At 38.4% G+C, this 14144-nt stretch overlaps 1 protein-coding gene and 1 long non-coding RNA gene across 14 annotated transcripts in view; one reads left to right on the top strand and one right to left on the bottom strand.

The window, feature by feature from the left end:
- The window catches only part of LOC126759830 (uncharacterized), a 103054-nt gene that overhangs the window by 10046 nt on the left and 78864 nt on the right, over nt 1-14144 (bottom strand). For all 4 annotated transcript variants that reach the window (XR_007667088.1, XR_007667086.1, XR_007667087.1 and 1 more), the window contains one exon: nt 7406-7560. This is a non-coding gene — a long non-coding RNA (uncharacterized LOC126759830). The remainder of the gene's footprint in view (nt 1-7405; nt 7561-14144) is intronic.
- Nucleotides 1-14144, top strand: part of LOC126759826 (amyloid-beta-like protein) — a 145319-nt gene that overhangs the window by 123569 nt on the left and 7606 nt on the right. For 3 of the 10 annotated variants that reach the window (XM_050474971.1, XM_050474961.1, XM_050474962.1), the window contains 6 exons: nt 7427-7565; nt 8886-9107; nt 10523-11118; nt 11181-11333; nt 13217-13366; nt 13474-14144. In XM_050474971.1, the coding sequence (XP_050330928.1) occupies nt 7427-7565; nt 8886-9107; nt 10523-11118; nt 11181-11333; nt 13217-13366; nt 13474-14144 (1931 nt within the window). The remainder of the gene's footprint in view (nt 1-7426; nt 7566-8885; nt 9108-10522; nt 11119-11180; nt 11334-13216; nt 13367-13473) is intronic. The other 7 variants (XM_050474970.1, XM_050474968.1, XM_050474963.1 and 4 more) reach the window with 7 other exon arrangements.

The raw sequence follows: 14144 nt of genomic DNA, 5'->3' as shown, positions 1-14144 counted from the left end.
TTCGGACGCACACATACATACACAGGCATACAGGTTGCGATTTTCTGCCTCACTGCTACTCATAAACACACACACATAGTATATATGTAACTCATTTTTGCACTGCACTCGTTTTGTGTGGCCGCTTGGCTGCTGGATTGGCCGCCTCACTGGCTGGCTGCCTGCCTGCCTGCCTGCCTGCTCGACGACCCAAATGTGCCCTGATGCAGCAGAATACATTTGTACCGCAACAGCGACCACAGCCCGGCACACACGCTCACACACACTTATGCAAGTATGTATAGTGGCTTTGTTTTTTCTGTTTTTCCAACTGACAGCAGTTTGTTTCTTCCCCGCTGCACTTTTTCCCGGCTCCGGCGCTCCAACTCAGCTGCTTATTAGCGATTTATACACGATTTTTTGTGTGTGTTGCAGTCTCCAAAGTAGCATGTTTGGCTAATGAGCGTATTGCACCTGTCCAGAGCCATTCAAATCGCACGCATACACTCACGTGAAATATAGTTGTAGTGTCGCATTCACACTCAGCCCCCCACTTGGACCGCCACTCAAGCTTTTTTGTACACGCTGACCCGCTGCTGGGCTGTTCGTGCACTCTATATATATGTACATATATATATATATATATGTATGTATGTGTGTGTGTGAATGTCGTTGTGTGGGCGTATGCGAATTGTCTTTGTGTATTGCGTACGTTTTTTGTTGCTTTTGCGAAAGTCTTGTCAACAATGTGTCCTCGCTCGCTGTTGGTGCGCGTGAATTCATTCCACCAACTGGCTCAGCACACACACTTATGCGAGCACACGCACACACACACACATGGAAATTTTATTATCCTTCACATTTAGCAGATTTGTAAATATGTATGTGTGTCTACTTTTTTCAATAAATGCATGTCACTCGCAGCAAACGCTTAAGAACACGTACACACATACATATGCAGAGACAAATTTATCCATACACACACACATATACATATATGTAGTTGCTCAGTCGATGACTGAATCCTGCCGTTGTCATTTTATTTTTATTTCACTTTTTTTGTTATTGTTTTTATAACTCATCTCCATACAAACACACACACATATGAGCACATATAAATGCAAGTGTGCGCTGCTGATGACACAAAGTGGTTAAATGCGAAATAGTTCAAGTGGATTTACCTTGTAAGCACGCATGAGTAGACAACAACTACAAGCGCGTGCAAACAAATACAACTACACCACAATGTTGAAACAAAATAACACACACACACACACTTATAACATACGAATATAATAGGGTGTCCGTTATTTCCCACGTTGACATTTTTATACCCTGAATAGGGTATATATTGGGCAGTCGAAAAAGTCTTTTCGTATCTTGTCAATAGTTGTCATTCATTCGTATATCTTCAGTGCTACCAATCACATTGTGTCTTACCATATAGTGTTGGAAAGGTGAGATTTTAAGCTTCATTTAACCACAAAAAAGTTAAATTCAGGGAAGTTGAAAATAAGTTACAGCTGTTCAAAAATGAGTGAAAATAATGAAGAAATTCCCTATATTTTGAAATTTTTATATAAAATAGGGAAGAATGTCTCGCAAGCCACCAATGAAATTTTTTAAGTTTACGGAGACAATGCTGTATCACTTCGTGTAGCACAGCAATGGTTCGCTCGCTTTCGTTCTGGAAATTTCGAAATTTCGATTTACTCTGATGAAAGTTTTACACTGATGGAACAAGGTCTCTAGCGAAAAAAGTGGTCGACCAAAATGGTACATATGTACATATATATGTGTTTATTTCTTTATTATTATAACTAGTCCCACAGTTTCAGAGATATCAACTTTAAACTTTGCACACATTCTCTCTTCCACAAGAACAAGCACATTTGTCGTTACCACCAATATCGTATAACTATAGCATATAGCTGTCATACAAACTGAACAACCGGTACCAAGTGCTTGTATGGAAAACTTTTTCATTTGACGAGATATCTTCAAGAAATTTGGCATGGGTTATCATCCAAGGCAATGGTGCAATATCCGAAAAAATGATTCAGTTCGGATAACTATAGCATATAGCTGCCATACAAACTCACGGTGATTTTTTCATATCAAGCATTAATTTTTTATCTCCAAAGCTTGATGAGAAGATATTCTTATACAAAATGTAGCGCTCTATGAAAAAGAGTCTTTATGATTTTTCCAAAAAAAAATACGTTAAAAGGTATGTATGTGCAGCTTAACAACAGTGTAGGAGCACTCATACGAGTCCCTTATAATATATGTGTTGCTCATACGACATGCTGTACTGTATGAATACAAAACATTTGATGTATAACTGTAGCTACGTATAACTTTTATATAACTAGATTTACGAAGAAAGCTACATTTTTTATTAGAATGTGATTTCCTTCAAAGTTATATGCATTGGGCAGTCGAAAAAGTATTTTCGTATTTTGTCAATAGATATCGTTGCAGTCGTATACCTTGATTAGAAATCTGGACGTTTGATTAGAAATATGAAAAGACTTTTTCGACTACTGAAAATATTAAAGTATCCCATATTAACAAATAAAGATAATAATTTGCAAAGCAAACACTGAAACTTCAAATGGGGAATAATGAACACCCTAATGTATATACGCATGCAGGTAAGCAAGCAGCCACCTTCCATTTGATCGAATAAATGTTATTGGAAAATAATGTCAAGCCACGTGCCGACTGAGCAGGAGAAATGGACTGGATGAAGGCCTTCAGCAAACACATACATATATGTACATACAAGTGAACATACACACATGTAAACTTATTAAGTAAACGACTAACAGCGTATAAATATTAAAATAATACAAATTAATGAATTTTTCATATAATTTTTAAAGCGTACTGTGAGGTTATACCATCTGATCAAATTTGACCCGGACTGGTCTATTTAAAAAAACAAGTTGAACTGTAAAATTTTATCTTATTTTTTTCGTTATACAAAATTCCAACGAGTAGTACTGCTAAACTATAATATTCTCTTAAAAAAACTCCAAGGAGTTGGACTGTCAAACTTTTCGTTTAAATAATTAAGATCCAGTCGAACTGACTGTTAAAGTTTGAAATTTTTCGCAATTTCCGCGCACAATTTAATAGCATTAGATAGAAAGTAAACAAATTTGAAGCTATTTTTATTTGTATGCCTTTGATTTTTGACAATGAACCGTTATAATCTCGAAATTTAAAATGCGTCTAGTTGAATGTCTCAATATTTCGCAATTGTAATAACTTAAACAAAAATTGTTGGGTAAAAAGTGAGAATTTGTAGCATAAAACAAATTCAATAGCATATCCTCAGGCGCCTCAGACATTTCAATGACCACCGTTGTTTTTAAAACTAATGTAAGCTTCAACTTTTTGAAAATATAATTTCACGAAGAGTTAGCAGTAGTATTTTAAAACCGTAGTCTCAGAATTTTTTTAAATTTTAGCTTTCTTTTTCGTTGTAATAATATCGTCCACACATAACAAATATAGGTACATATGCACTAGCACATCCACCTAGTGAAATAGTATATATTGCAATTATGTATGCAGCCTTCAATCTGTTTAGTGGCCACCAGCAGCTATCATTGACCAACCACAAACGAAGCCATTAATTGTGTGGCATTTGCTGGACGCTACGGCTGAGTCAGGGTCGTTAGTGCATTTTCAAAAGGCCGCATGCAACTGATGAGCCACGCATCTTTAGCATGAAAACCGCAAAATGTTGGCTTTGGCTTTAGCGCGGTGGGACACTGGGCGCCGCGCATGGCGATTCGGAAGTGTTCTCAATTAGCGTCGAAGATTAAGTGAGATGAGCTATGAAGATGAGGTTGCCGTGGTTGTGGAGTACACCGAGAGGTTTAGAGTTGAAGAGACAACTAATTGAATACGATTTATGTTGGTGTTTCTAAGTAGAATATGCCGAACACAGCGGTTCCTGAAAGTTAGTAGTAGTAGCTTGGAGTTTTTGGTTAGCAGGAGAGGGTTTGTAAAGAGCGCCGCAAAACTTGAAAATTTACTGAAAATGGTTCGAATTGATATGTATGCATGTATAAAACTGTATTGTAAAAACTTTCCAGAAGAAATCGCAAAAATTATATTTTTTCAACCGCTATAACATATTCAGCCGCAATTTGTAGCATACTTTTACGCTGCAACTCCCGGTAGTGTAATAGCGCATTTTAAAAATACTCTCCCCAACACTAAATGTTAATGAACGTCGGAAAAGCTGCAACTGAAGTTTCAAATATTACACAGCTAAGCCATAAATTGCAATTTAAGCTGGCTTCCATTGTTTTTATTGCAAAAACACTGACGATAATATTGCAGCGCGACAAATATGCCAAACGAGCGTTTATTGATTTATTGCTGTCGCATTACAACAGTGTCAGAAATGTGTATGCATAGCTTTATATATGTAGATAAAGCATTTTTATGGAGACCTATAACATTCTCTGCGGTTCTACATTGCGTATGAGTAACATCAGCAGGATAAATGCCTTTGCAGGCTAAAATATACATACATATGTATATGTATATGTGTATCAAATTTTATTTATATACATACATATATACGAATTGAATCGTTATTTCGCATAGCGTATTCTGATTTGAACTTTTTAAAATCCCGAAATTTCGGGATTGTCAAATTTTAACTGTCGGGATCCAGACTTTTCTATTGAAATTACAATATTTCTTTTAATGAGCATATGTATATGTATGTAAGTGAAAATGGTTTAGTCCCGGAATAATATTTTTTATTCAAACAATGTATAAAAATAAATTAGAAAATCTAATCAATAATCCCGGCATGATGTTTCAACACTTACAATTTGTTTACTTTATAAGTTAAATGAAATAAAATAAAAAAGAATAAATTTGGGATCCCGAACTGAAATTTTGTAGTCCCGAAAACGCGATTTGTACAAATTCGGAATTCCGAAATACTGAAGTTAGCTTAACTGTGTGTATGTTTGTGCACATTTCATGGCACGTAAGCAATATATAGTATATGTATTACCAATACAGACATACAGACATATGTACATACATACATACATACATACACAGATGCATGTCTATGCTAGTTAATATCGCATTCACATGAGACGAGCGCATTTTCCTAATAAATTTCAGCAACTGCAGCAATGCCACTGCAATCTGAAGCGCGCCGTTCATGTGGTCGGCTATATGAGGGCATGTGTGTGTATACGTGCGCGCTTGTGTGAGTTCAGTTTATTATGTATGTATGGACTGCTTATGTTTATAGCGTTCTCAGTATATTATTTTGCAAATTTAGATAACAAAATTAATTTTATTGTTTGCCATGCGAGACGATCAAACACATACACATTTGCGCACACGCATACACATACATATGTAAGTACAAAGAGTGGATATAAATCGCAAAAGCTGTCGCATAGCTGTGGTTATTATCTATAAATGCGTGTAGAGGCCTGCACCAGTTGCGTATATGTGTGTGTGTGCCCTTTCCGCCCGCCGCTGCCGCACACCATTGCGGTCGTTTGTCATGCACCAGCTGCTGCAATTGTGCAATATAGGCCTCGCTGCGCGCAACCAGCAGCCGACCACCCACTGTCCACAAATGTTGCCTAGTTTTAGGCGTTACATTGCATGCGCCGTGATTTACATATATGCGTGCGGGTAATTGGAAACGCAGCTAAGAGGCTCAATAGCTGACAAACGCCCGCACACAACTGCCATTAGCCACATGCCACCTGCCGCCCGCTAACAACTGTCTCAGCTTACGACAGCAACAACAATCACTCAAAATCAGTTTAAAGTGTTGGCAGGCGGGCGCTTGATTCATCCGCCCCACCAGCCCAAGCATATCGGTAGTTCGTCCGTCCGAGCGTTTGCCTTGACATACTCATGCGTGGCTTGCTGTCATCGTTATTGTCAATGCGAGCAGCAAGGCGGCGAGTTCAGGTGGACGAAATTGATTTCGTAATCGAAGTGAATGCGTGCTCGATTCACGTGCACACACACATACACTATCAATCTGTAAGACGGTTGTAGGAAGGGCGCACCCGGTCATTGTTTGTGTATGCAGCACGCTTATCGCCAACAGCAGCCTCACACGCACACACACATGCAAGCGCCAGCTTTGCAGGCAATATCATTGCATTTCAATGGAGCGTATTTTATTGGTTGTTGTCGTTTGTCGTTGTCAGCGTGATGCTGTTTCAATTAGTGTGCTTGTTGTTATTGTTTTTGCTGTGGTTGGCGCGTACACCTTGCAGCGCATCGAAGTCGTGTCAAGGTTGTACATGCCCCGCACACACACACGCGCGCGCGTCAGTGGTGCATTTCGCCCCAAAATTGCAAATCACCGCTCCAACACTTCGTCAGTAACACACACACACACACGCAGGCGCACACATGCATACAAATACGCATATATTTGCATAAGAGCAATGCTGCAGAGCTTTGCATCTCCCCTTCGAGCTACTTATACACCGACTGACAGTCGCTTATTTACTGCATTTTGGCAATTAAGTTTCTTTCTGAGCCAAACTCATCAGCACCGATGGCTCATGTCATCATCAATAAGCGCTTCAATGCCACTTTCGTCGAAGTAAATTCATTGCAAGTTCACCTAATTGCTAATTAAATTTCTTGCCAGTTGTTGTTGTTGTTTTGTGTGCCAAATTAACGGCAAACCGCAAAATATCCATTAACAACAACAGCAATGAATTACATTATAGTAAACCACATTAAATGCTGTCATGTGTGACCGCTCCGCAGTGGCAAAATCCATCTGAAACCGCTGAGAGCGATGCTTGGACACGAGATGGCCAACAACTACAGGGCCAAAGAGCTTTCAAGCAAATTCCGAGGTAAACTGCTAACAAACACTCATGCAGCGCGCTTCAGTCAAAATAAGAGTTCAAGTAGAAGTAATAGTAGACACAAGTGAACCGAACAGTAAATTTTTCAGTAGCCCAGCCTCATACCAGCTTCATCTTAAGTCTATAACTGTGTTCAAAACGGAGTTGTTGAGTTACGCGAAACTTAAGATTTAAGGGAAAAAAAGGGTTTGAGAATTTTCGAACTACAGACGGTTTCAATATATGTAGAACTTTTACTTATCAAGCATTGATTAAAGTTATAGCAATTGGAACAGAGCATAAATTTATCACAGTGCCATCTACCTCTGCACTATTGATTTGTGCTTCAACTAAGCTTTTTAAAAATATCACCAAGAACTTTGACTATATCAGCACATTTTGTAAGGAAACTGAAAAATTATGTGTCACTAAAAAATCAAGTTTATACACTGCGATATAGTAAGCAAACCGAGAAAAAGCATACACCCTTATATAGCCCAAACAACACCCTGTATATTACTAAAAAAATATTTTTCACTCACCCTCTATTCATTTTCTTACAGGCTTATCCGAATCGTGATATCACTAATATTGTTGAATCTTCGCATTATCAGAAAATTGGCGGCTGGTGTCGTCAGGGCGCTTTGAATTCGGCAAAATGCAAAGGGGCACATCGTTGGATCAAACCATTCCGTTGCTTGGGTGAGTAGAATATGAAAAATAATATAGAAAGTAGAATATAAAAAATAGGGTACTTCAGGGAAATGAAAAAATGTATATAGAGTAGAGAGGATAAATTATATGGTATAGTTTGGCATATTAAATATAAAACAAAAGCGGAAAACGTAGTATTTCAATAAAAAATGGTCTCTCAAATATTAGCTACGAAAAGTGAAAAGAACATTTCATTTACTCAATAAATTCAGCGCATACAATTTAGTTTAAAATATAAGATAATCATAGAATATCGCAAAAATTATAAAACATAGAATATAGCCTCGATTAAATATGTAAATATATATATAGAACTTTGAATATCAAATGTTGGAAAATATGTAAAAATTAAATGTGATCGAATATAAAACATAGAATCTATAATAAGAAAAACAAGTATTTAAAAAGTCATTAATTTGGGAGACTCTACGAAAACTTTGAGGAATAAATAATATAACATGGCATAGAATTCATAGAATATCGCAAAGGCATAAAACATAGAATAGAAACTCGATTATATAAACATATATAGAGCTTGGAATATCAAATGTTGGAAAATATGAAAACAAAAACAACGATTAAAACACATAGAATACAGAACAAAAACCATTCTTTAAAAAGTCATTAATTTGTGAGACTCTGCTTAAAGAAATCAGCAGAAAACTTTGAGGAATAAATAATATAGCATAGCATAGAATTCAAAATACATAACATAGAAAAAGTTAAAGAAACTATAAAAACGAGAATATCGAATACAAAATAATAACGAATGAAGTAATGAATCTAAAAAGAATACGGGAAACGCACCATATATTAGATGGGAATTGAAAAAAATACAAAACAAAATGTAAAAAACATAGAATTAAAAATTTTATAGTATAAAATAGTATAAAAAAAACATACAAAAACATAGAACTAAAAATGTATGCTGTAATTGCTAGAAAACAGACTATATTTTCGATAAGGGAATTTAAAAACAAAACCTAAAAAACATAGAATCAAAATTGCTTATGCAATTGCTAGAAAACATACTATATATTCGATAAGAGAATTCAAAAACAATATTGAACAAAACGAAAAAAAAAATAGAAAAACATAGAACTAAAAATGTATGATGTATTTGCTAAAGTATGTTTTTCTTCCATATTATACGAACCACCTAACTAATATCTTTCGCCCTCTCCCGTTTCTCTCTCTTTCTCTCTCCCTCTATTTTTAACTTTTTCAACCTCCTATTCGTTTTTTTTTCTCTATTTTAAACCATACACCGGCATATTTCTGCTTGCTACATTATGCACTTGCTTTCAGAAGGACCATTCCAATCGGATGCGCTACTCGTGCCCGAAGGTTGCCTCTTCGATCACATCCACAATGCCTCACGTTGCTGGCCATTCGTTAGATGGAACCAGACTGGTGCCGCCGCTTGCCAGGAGCGCGGCATGCAAATGCGCAGCTTCGCCATGTTGCTGCCCTGTGGTATTTCATTGTTCTCGGGTGTGGAATTCGTTTGCTGTCCGAAACATTTCAAAAGTGAGTATGCAAAGAAGTAAGCAGGGTTCTAGGTAATTGCGGATGAATGAAAGTGTGTGGGACGGGTTGTTGGTGGAAGTCAAGTGCAAGCGTGTTGGAGCGTACTTGTGTGGTTGAGTGTTTGTATATGAAACAGTTCTGGTAGCAAAGCGTTACTTTCGCATATACAATGGCATACAGATATACCAGTAACAGTACCGTTAGAGCGTATATAGGTCGCCAAAGCGGCTAGCGCATAGATAAATAGCAAAGAGTAAACGAAAACAACGAAAATCAATCAACGCAGTAATGCTGAAGCGTTAGCAAAAACAAAAACAACAACAAAAAGTGTAAAACAACAACCACATACTTTACTACGCTCAAATGGTTTTTGCCAAAACTCACTGCATTGCTTGTTTGGCGAAATGAATTTTCAGCGCTGCTTGGCTGTCGCTTAGTTGCCACATGTTCAAATCCCCAATCGACATGTGCGCTGGCAAAGCATATGCTCTGCAGCATAATTGAATTTTAATGGCAATCGTCGCCACCTGCCGCGCTGAGCTTTGACACACACGCTAACAAAATCTGCGCTAAATGCAACACTGCGTTTTTTATTTTGTATTTTTTGCCTTTTTTTATTTTATATTTTTTATTAACATTTGTGTTTTTGTGAACATCAAACGATACAGTTTTATTGACGCTTACGGTAGGTCAATAGCTTTCATTGTCAAAACTTTCAAAATTAATTTTCTATTATTTTATAGATATTTTTCTTAAACCCACACTTATTTTTTTGTGTCATCGATTACTATTAAACTTATTTTTTATCAATGTTACTCCGGCTTGTCGCTTTCATCACTTATTCATTTGTTAGTTTTTCTCCACCGTTCAGTTAGGAAAGCTTCTTGGATTCCCCTGGGAATATTGTTAGTTCACTTCTCAATCTTCAAATTGCCAAAGCGGTTTTAATGCAGTGTTGCCACACTTCTTCCAATTAGCAGTAATTACTTCTTTTGTCTTATTGAAAATATTGCCCTTTCTGCTAAAAATTCCCATCACCCCGGTATGCTTTTATCTGTGCCTTTCAAGGCTACGTGAAAACTCAAACTTTGCTCTTAACTAACTGCGAATCTCAACACTGCTCTCAAATGTAAAGTGAGGCCACAAATTTCATAGTACACACAACTTATCCATAATATCACAAAGTGGATTCGCTCCCCTGTCTTCTTTGTTACCTCACTTCATACTTGAAATTCTACCAACAATTCGTGTAATAAAAAATCCATAATTCTATAATTCACACTTGATCTTCGAGAGTCTACACTTTCCCTGAGCAGTTTGCCACCTGCGCTACACTCTTCGTAGTTGATCTTTTAAGCTTCAAAAATTTTACTAAAACACCTTTTTTCTTTCAAACTCCTTCGCCTACGCAACAGCCGATGAGATTCGCGTGAAGAAGACCGACCTACCCGTTATCGCCCCAGCTGAGATTACCAACAGCAATGTGGATGTGACTAACGATGATGACAATGACTCTAACTACTCCAAGGATGTTGGCGCCGATGATGATCTCGACGATGAAGATGATTTGATGGGCGATGATGAAGAGGACGAAATGGTCGCTGACGAGGCAGCTGCTGGTGAGGCGAATAGCTCCAATGTTGACGATTTGAATGGCGAATATGATTCCGGCGAGGACTTAGACAATTATGAGGAGGATGGTGGCGGTGCAGCTGAAGAGCAGTCGGACAGCTGGGATTTGCAGAATGGTAGCTCAAGCGGCGCGAAACCAGCGGCGGTGAAGTCCAACGCAGATGAGGCGGGTGGTGCAAAGGGCAAATTGAGTGTTGAGTCGGTGGTTAAGGGCGCAGCTGGCATGATGGCTGACACGCCAGCCGCATCCTCAGCACAACAACAGCAGCAGCAGCAGCAATTCCCCACAGCGCCATCCACCAGCCAGCCCACCGTCGATCCATACTTCACCCACTTCGATCCGCACTACGAGCATCAGAGCTACAAAGTAAGTCAAAAAGTAAGTGTACTCCATTCAATGTGCATTTTATCAACACAAAACCGAACATATTCTAAAACAAGGAAGCCCAACAGCGCCTCGAGGAATCTCATCGCGAGAAGGTCACACGTGTCATGAAGGACTGGTCCGATTTAGAGGAGAAGTACCAGGATATGCGCATGGCCGATCCCAAGCAAGCACAGACATTCAAGCAACGTATGACAGCACGCTTCCAGGTGAGTGGGAATGCTCCAAACTGGTATTCAATTATGCAGTATATGTATATGTATGTGTGTGGGTGTATGCATGCAGGAACACACCATCTATTTAGATCGATATGTAGCTGTAGTGGGCACAGCTTCGCATGTGAAAGTACGAGCACTCTTTCTCTTCCCGCACTTTTTTTAAAAGCTCATTCTTTACTTTTTTGTTATTATAACGCATGGCACAGAACAGTCAAACGCTTAGTGAGAGCATCTCAAACTTATGTTAGCCACGAAAAAAAAGCTCGCTCCGAAGTGTTTTCGTGAAAGCTTTTTCTAAAAGCGATGTAAGAAAGCTTTCAAAAAAGAGATTACAAACTATTCTTAGTATTTTTTTATATTTTTAGAAAGCGTTTCTTAAGATATACACATATATACATATATTTTTTCTGTACTTCAGTTCATAAAAAGTTTTATTAGAAAGCTTAAGGCGCTAAGCTTTCACAATTCAAGCTTGAAATGCTCTCACTGACCCCGCCTCATTTCTCATAGTTCATTTACTACATTTTTATTTTGAATGTCATCAATAATTTTATTTTGCCCTTTCCTTTCGCTTGTATTCGTTTTTGCACCTACTCATTCTTAATTCATTTTCGCACATTCTGCACTTAAGTTTGCCTATTTATTATAAGCCAAATGGGAGCGAAAGAGACATCAGATTGGAAGCTTTTGTAGCAGTCATTAATATATAAAATAAGTGATACAAAATTTACTACCCCCAAAAAAGTTTGGCTTTTTTCCCCCTAAATGTAGCCTGGCTTGAGTTATAGAACTAATTAGCTGAGCATGATTTAGTTATTCAAAAACTCAAACGAGTGTATACGCGAAAGCTCTAAGCAGAGTTAAAAGCTGAGTGAACAAAAAGCTAATTTAATATTTCATAATGAGCTTTTAGTGAAAGCTTACTGGACACATGAAAGCTCACTGAATAGCAGCATCATATTAAAAATTAGAGTCCGTTGTTTTACAAATTCATACATTTGTGATGACCTTAAGCATATGGCGACTCTCAATTTTCTATTTGAAAGCTGTGACCTTTGAACGAAATTTTACTAAACATACCCAGAAAGTCGAAATGCGAAAGGGCTTATCGGAGTTGAATAAAATGCATTAGCGGAATCAGAAATTTACATAAAGCTCTCAGCAGCAGCTTATCATTTTTACATAAGCTCATAAAAACTTTTCCAGAAGTATTTAGTTCAATTGTTTATAATTGGTGATGTAAAAAAGCTTTCATACTTTTCGAGTGAACATTCTAGAAATAGAGCTTTCATAAAATTTATATATATCATTTATACGAAAGCTCATTACAGCTTTTGCTCGGAAGAGGCGTTTTGTTTTCTCTAAATCACATATAACGGCTTTTAGAAAGCTGAGTTCGGAAAAGTTATGTTTTATATAATTATAACGAACAAGCTTCTATTGTGAACGGAAGATTCCAATGTAATACATATATATATGTACTATATATCATCTAAGTGAAAAGTTTGAGCTTTTCAAAAACACACTATCCTTGTAGAGCCATAGAAGTCGAATACTACACTGATAGTAAAAGCGTCTCCTACGTCGCTTTGTCATAACTTCAGATGCTTGGAAACCAACCTAGTTTGAAGTTTACTTACCGTATTCATTCATCAGAACTCACTATGCCAACACCACCACCGTAAAATCATTACAAACATTTTCCTTTTTTGTTTTGATTTAATTCAAGAACTCAAAACTTTCCCAACCACTGCAAAATTCGAAAATCAACCAATCAATCCCTACAACAAAATTGCAATTCGTTCATTCTTCTCTCTGATTGATTCTTTCTCTCTTGATGTGCTATACGTCTTTATATGGGAATGTAATTTTAGACTTCTGTTCAGGCACTCGAGGAGGAAGGCAACGCCGAGAAGCATCAGTTGGCTGCCATGCATCAGCAACGCGTATTGGCCCACATCAATCAGCGCAAACGTGAAGCGATGACTTGCTACACTCAAGCGCTCACCGAACAGCCACCAAATGTGAGTTATCCACCAACACGTGGCTGATCCGCAAGCCTAGAGTGGAATCACACAATTTTGAGCTGCTCATACTCTCTGCTTTCTTCAAACTACTCTTTTGTTTACAGGCTCATCATGTCGAAAAGTGTCTGCAGAAGCTCTTACGCGCCTTGCACAAGGATCGCGCTCATGCATTAGCCCACTATCGTCATCTCTTGAACTCCGGCGGTCCAGGAGGTTTGGAAGCTGCCGCCTCGGAGCGACCACGCACATTGGAACGTCTCATCGATATCGATCGCGCCGTCAACCAATCCATGACCATGTTGAAACGTTACCCTGAATTGTCTGCTAAGATTTCCCAATTGATGAACGACTACATTTTGGCACTCCGCAGCAAGGACGATATACCCGGCTCATCGTTGGGCATGAGCGAAGAAGCGGAGGCCGCCATTTTGGACAAATACCGCGTTGAGATCGAGCGTAAGGTAGCGGAGAAGGAACGTCTACGTTTGGCCGAGAAGCAGCGCAAGGAACAACGTGCCGCTGAACGTGAGAAATTGCGTGAAGAGAAGCTGCGCTTGGAGGCCAAGAAAGTTGATGAGCTGCTGAAGTCGCAAGCCGAGCAGGATGGCGGCGCTAGTGGTGCTGGCTCCTCTATTTCAGGCTCCTCCTCCGCTGCAGCACTAGGTGACTCCAAGGTGAGCAGCAAAGAAATGGGCCAGCTTACAGATCCCACTAAATTGGCGCAAAGCGATAAGGACAGCACTGGCGGTGAGGAGTACGCCGATGTCACTGTCAG

Source organism: Bactrocera neohumeralis, chromosome 5, assembly GCF_024586455.1.
Source record: "Bactrocera neohumeralis isolate Rockhampton chromosome 5, APGP_CSIRO_Bneo_wtdbg2-racon-allhic-juicebox.fasta_v2, whole genome shotgun sequence".
NCBI lineage: Eukaryota > Metazoa > Arthropoda > Insecta > Diptera > Tephritidae > Bactrocera > Bactrocera neohumeralis.
The sequence above is the reverse complement of the archived record's forward strand: the minus strand, read 5'-3'. Positions and strand labels throughout refer to the sequence as shown.